Source organism: Nannospalax galili, unplaced genomic scaffold (assembly GCF_000622305.1).
Source record: "Nannospalax galili isolate Female #2095 unplaced genomic scaffold, S.galili_v1.0 scaffold730, whole genome shotgun sequence".
NCBI classification, from domain to species: domain Eukaryota; kingdom Metazoa; phylum Chordata; class Mammalia; order Rodentia; family Spalacidae; genus Nannospalax; species Nannospalax galili.
Window position 1 is genome coordinate 306,905 of NW_008328000.1, and position 5,940 is coordinate 312,844.

The 5,940-nt window shown below is 45.2% G+C and overlaps 1 protein-coding gene across 4 annotated transcripts in view; it reads right to left on the bottom strand.

Annotated features, from left to right (window-relative positions):
• Positions 1-2,751, bottom strand: part of LOC103739498 (zinc finger protein 709-like) — a 33,769-nt gene extending 31,018 nt beyond the window's left edge. For all 4 annotated transcript variants that reach the window (XR_003850520.1, XR_003850518.1, XR_003850524.1 and 1 more), the window contains exon 1: positions 2,597-2,751. Coding sequence is in view for 1 of the 4 variants with exons in the window: in XM_008839948.3 (XP_008838170.3) it covers positions 2,597-2,599 (3 nt within the window). In the remaining 3 variants the exon portion in view is untranslated. The remainder of the gene's footprint in view (positions 1-2,596) is intronic.
• Positions 2,752-5,940: the final 3,189 nt, after the last annotated feature.

Consider the following 5,940-nt stretch of genomic DNA (forward strand, 5'->3'; position numbering starts at 1 on the left):
AGTCAAAGCTAACTAACTCTTAGAAGCAAATATAGACCAAAAGTCTTTAATACCAGATTTTGAAATGATTTCTTGGCTAGTACTCCACAGGATTGGTTAACAAAATAAACAGACAAAATGCATTTCACCAAAATTAAAATTTTCAATCCTACCATTTGTAGCAATATCACTGGAAGACATTACGCTAAGTGAAATAAGGCAGACACAAAAGACAAGTATTGTATCTTCTCATTTAGAAAGGAAATTTTGATGGGTTATTTCATAAATGTAGAGTACTAGTTACTAGAAGATCTGAAGAGAATAGGGAAAGATAGGGAGGTTGGGTAACAGGTACCAAAAACAAAGCCTCGTGAGAGGAATCAGTACTACTCTAGAGCACAGAAGGTGACTATACAACTGGTTACATCACATTCAGTCAAGAGCAATGAAGCAAGAAGATGTGCATGCTTGTCAGTGCTAGGCTTGCTCTCCTCTCTTCATTTAGTCCAGCACGTAGCCCAAGAGAATGAATGGAGCTGCCCACTTTCAGGCTGGGTCTTCCAGCATCAATTAATGCAATCAAGATAATCTATGTACCAGAAACATGCCCACTGGCCAATCTAATTAGACAATTCCCATTGAGACTTGCTAGATTGTCAAGATGACAAAACTAACCATCCCAGGCAGCTTTCAGAAAATGCAGAGAGCAAAGCTTCTAACTTTCACAGCAGCCTTAACCAATCGGTGATCTGCCAAAATACAGATTTAGTAGGTCTGGGTTGCAATCCAGGGCCGCAGGAGTCCTAGGCAAGAGCTCTACTACTGAGCTGCAACCCCAGCTAACTGCTTTCCTCCTTCCCTTCTTCCCTCCCTTGTTTCCTGATACATGGTCTTACTATATAATTCACTATAATACTATGGAACTGTGTAAGCTGACTGCAAATAAAGCAATTTCAGTCATGATTTTTTTTTTTAAAAAAAAGAATGCCACACATAGTTGTGCATGCCTTTAATCCTAGCACTTAGGAGGCAGAGGCAGGAGGATCTGTGCTATTCCAGGCCAGCCATAGGTAACATTGTGAGACCCTGTCTCAAAAGAGAATAATAAACATTTAAGGAGGTTAAAGTGCTCACAACTCATTGATCACCACAAACTCTTTACACATATTCAATTATCCTACTGCAGCTATTAAGTATGTACAATTTAAAAACACATGAACCAACACAACAAAAATGTCCCTCAAGGGACAGTAATAGAATGAAAATACAACCTATAAAACTACAGCAATATTACAAATTATGTTGGGAAAGGTTAATACATAAAAAAGCATTTTGCTGCATGTGGTGGCACACACCTTTAATCTCAGCACTTGGGACTCAGAAACAAATCTCTGTGAGGTAAGACCAATCTGGTCTACATGGTGAGTTCTAGGTCAGTTGAGACTACAAGAGACCCTGTCTCAAAAAAAAAAAAAATTGAGGAGGGGGGCTGGAGAGATGGCTCAGCTGCTTTTACAGAGGACTGGGGTTTCGTTCCCAGCACCCACATGATGGCTAACTGTCCATAGTTCCAGGGGATCCAATACCCTCTCCTGGCTCCCACAGGCACTGCACAGCATGAGTGCACTTACATACAGTCAGCAAAAGACTCATACACATAAAACATTTTTTTGATTTATTTTTATTATATTTATTTTATTTTGTGTATGAATGTTTTGCCTGCATGTATGTTAAGTGAACCCATGGAGGAACAAGAGGGCGTCTGATCCCCTGGAACTGGAGTTACAGATGGTTGTCAGCTGCCATATGGGTGTTGGGAACTGAACCCGGGCCCTTTCCAAAAGCAGCCAGTGCTCTTAACCATTGAGCCATCTCTCCAGGCCTACTACACTCAATTTTAATGTGGTGTTGAGGATCAAACCCAGGGCTTCACTCATGCTAGGAAAGTACTCTATGAACTGGGCTATGTCCTGAGGCTTGGGATTAGTATTCTTATGAGACTGAAGGTACAGCGATAAGTCATGGTTACCCAGGATTCCAGGTGAACCAATCTTCACAGAAGCAGAAGTTATCTCCAGAGAACCACTTAGTCGCCCACAAAGCAATTAGGACTCCAGACTCGGTTGAGACAATGATGGGCGGGGCCACACTGGACCAAGAAGGCTAATTACGCATCCTTTCTTTATTTAAACCCAAAGCTCAATTCAAGCAGGTGGACTAAGGGGAGGAGTGGCTGGACCTCAGCGCTCCCCTCTCCCAGGATGGCCGATTACACCTCTCGACCGTCACTATCCTCAATGGCACAGACACCGCTGGGCCGAGCCAGGCTTCTCCCAGAACTGTACGGAGGAACCCGGGGTTCTGGACCTGCCCGCGAACCTGGAGGAGCTAGCCTGGGGAAATGGACGCAGACCTGCTTCCATTCCGCGGGGAAGCTGGGGGAAAGCTGGCCTCCGAGGCCCAGGAGGCTGGCAGGGAGCCGCCGGGGACCCCGATCCCGCCATGCCGGACCTGGCAGCGCCACCCGGACACGCGGGACCGCGGCGGACGCCAACAGACCGAGGCCGTTCGCGCGGCTGGTTCCGATCGGTTCCCGCCAGCTCGGGCGAACACTCACCATGTCCGACTTCCTGACGGCCCCGCGTCGTCCCGACCTCACAGGAAGAGACGTTGCAGCAGAGCCGCCGCGGCGGACCGCAGCTGAGGGAGCCGGAACCTGCGGGGTGGGCACCTGGGCACAACGCGGAGCCGGGAGACAACAAAACCCGCGAGAGTGGGGCAGCTCGCCCCGTCCCCCTGCTGCGGGCTGATTGGACAGTTCCACAGGATGGGCACGCCCCAAGCCTTGAATGACAGGAGGTGTAGCCCAACCCTTGACTGAGAGGCCTGAAAGAGTTCTGCAGAGCATTCCCTGTGGTGGGACTGGCCCTGCCAGGACACACTTGCGCTTGACCTCCTACAGAAGACACATCCATGGACTACGTAGCGTGTAGACATACATACTATTCGCACATGGAAATTCCTAATATGATAATTATTTTAACTTTTTATTCCAAATACTGTATTTTTGAAAATTAAATTATGGCGCTGGAGAAATGGCTCGGTGGTTAAGAGCACTTGATGCTGTTGCAGAGATTCTGGGTTCAGTTCCCAGCACTCCATGGCAGCTAACTCCAGTTCCAGGGAATCTGACGCCCTCTTCTAGCCTCCACAGGCATGGCACCCATGCAGTGCACTTACATACATGCAGGCAAAACACTCATACACATAAAAAAGTAAATTTAAAGCCGAACGTGGTGGCACACGCATTTAATCCCAGCAATCGGGAGACAAAGGCAGGTGCATCTCTGTGAGTTCAAGGCCAGACTGGTTTACAAAGTGTGTTCCAGGCCAGCTGGTCCTACAAAGTGAATTCCAGGCTACAGGGAGACCCTGACCCAAAAGGACAAAAAAAAAAAAAAAAAAAAAAAAACAAATTTAATTTTTTTTAATTTTTTAAAAAATTGTGTGTGTCTGTGTACGGATAGGTGCAGGTGCCCAAGGAGGCCAAAGACATTCTAGATTCCCCCAAGCATTGTGAGCTGCCCAACATGGGTGCTAGGAATCAAATTCCAGTCTTCTGGAGGAACAGTATGTGCTCTTAATGGCTGAGCCATCTCTCCAGCCTCAGAAAACTCTCTCTTCAGTTCAATGCCCCATTTTTAATTGGATTGTTTGTTTTCTTAGTTTTTTTCTTTTAGTTTTTTGTATGTTCTAGACACTGACCTTCTGTCAGATGTATAGTTGATAAAGATTTTTTCCCCATTATGTAAGCTGCCTCTTCACTTGATTAATGGTATCTTTTGCTGTACAGAAGTCTTTTAGTTTCAAAGTTCTGTTTATCAATTGTTGGCCTTAATTCCTGCAATATTGGAATCCTATTTGGAAAGGCCTTTCCTGTGCCTATAAATTGAAGCATATCCCCTACTTTCTCTTCTAACAGATTCATGGTCTCAGATTCCACCTTGTTTTGTAAGAAAAGGTCTCTCACTTTTACCTGGAATTTGCTAATTTGTCTAGGCTGACTGACAGGCAAGCCCCAGGACCATGCCTGTCTCCACCACCCCAGAACTGGGATTACCAACAAGTACGTTTGTTCTGGTGATAGAACTCAAGTCCTCATGCTTGCAAGGCAAGCACTCTATTGAATGAGCCTTCCCTCCATATTTAACCATAAAAGACTGGTAAACAGTTTTTGCTAAGTTACTACCGTTCCATTTTGCATTTTCAGTTCTAAGGGTTTTGATTCATAACTCACATCTGGTATTTTCAATTTTATTTTTCATTTTGCCACTCTCATAGGTAATGGCATTTCATTGTGACTTAAACTTCATTTTTAAGAGAAATCACTATTAGCTATGGATTTCTTATGTTAGCCTATGTTTTCTTTCTGTTCCCTTGAAAGGTGTTGATTTATCTCTTTTTTTTTTTTTAAGTTTAATTTTTACAAGTGTTACCATAATGGGTTTCATAATGACATTTCCATAGATACATACAATACACTTCAATTCTATTCACATCCCATTCATCTTTTTAGAAAACATTTATTATTATTATTATTTTATATGTATGAGTGTATTGCCTGAATGTGTAAGTCACCCGTGTTGTTCAATGCCCTTGGAGGTCAGAAGAAAGGGTCAGATCCCCTGGAACTGGACTTAGGACAGTTGTTAGCCAGCATGTGGGTGCTGAGGATTGAACTTGGGTCCTCTCCAAGACTGCCAGTGCCTTAACCACTCTCCAGCCCCCATTCATCCTTTTTTACACCCCTTTAGCTTTTTGCTGGTTCCCCTCTAACCCTAAAGAATTCTACTTCTAAGGCTGGAGAGATGGCTCACAATATATGTGCAGGCAAAACACTCAGACGCATAAAAATAAATTAAGCCAGGTGTGGTGGCGCACTCATTTAATCCCAGCACTTGGGAGGCAGAGGCAGAGGCAGACAGATTTCTATGAGTTCAAGGCCAGCCTGGTCTACAAAGCAAGTTCCAGACCAGCATGGGCTACAGGGAGACCCTGTCCCCAAAAGACCAAAACAAAACAAAAAACTTGGATTCTGAAGCCCGATGTGGTGGCACATGCCTTTAGTCCCAACATTCTGGAGGAAGAGGTAGGTGGATCTCTGTGGGTTAGAGGTTAGACTGCCCTATGTGCCACTCTAAGCTGGCCAGAGCTGCATAGTGAGACCCTGTCTTGAAACAACAACAACAAAAAATTGTGTATGAGAGAACATATTCTTTTTTTAAAAAATATTTTATTTATTATTTTTATTTTATGTGTATGCATGTATTTATTGCCTTCACGTAGGTAAGTACACCCATGTCATGCAGTGTCCATGGAGGACAGAAGAGGCTGTCGGATCCCCTGAAACTGGAGTTACAGACATTTGGTAGCTGCCATGTGGGTGCTGAGATTTGAACCCGGGTCTTCTGCAAGAACAGCCAGTGTTCTTAACTGCGGGGCGGCTCGGGCCAGCTGCGGGAGGCTCGGGCCAGCTGCGGGGGGCTCTCCCTTTCTTCGCGGGTCGTTGGCCACCGGCCCACGAGGGCAGGGAGAGCAGAAGCGGTGAACGGGGTCAGGACGGCCAGTGAGCACTGATGGAAGAAAGCCCTTCCAGAGAGACTGGTCCCAGGTGCAGTGAAACAGCAGTGATACAGTTCCAGAGAGTGAAACAGCTCCGTTTATTCAGTGGGAGAACTAGAGAATTTATAGTGTGGAGGCAGTAGCCAAAGCCTCAGCTAATAGGTGCTCACAGTATGCTTTATTTACATGTGGCAGTGGGCTCCTATCCTCTGACTATAAGGCAATGCCTGATAATCATATAGAAAAAACCTGGGGGTAGTTTTTACTCCAGGTAACTATGCCAAAGGTCATGTTCCAAATAAGGTCAGGCATCCGTGCTTGGTGGCACTTTCCAGGTAA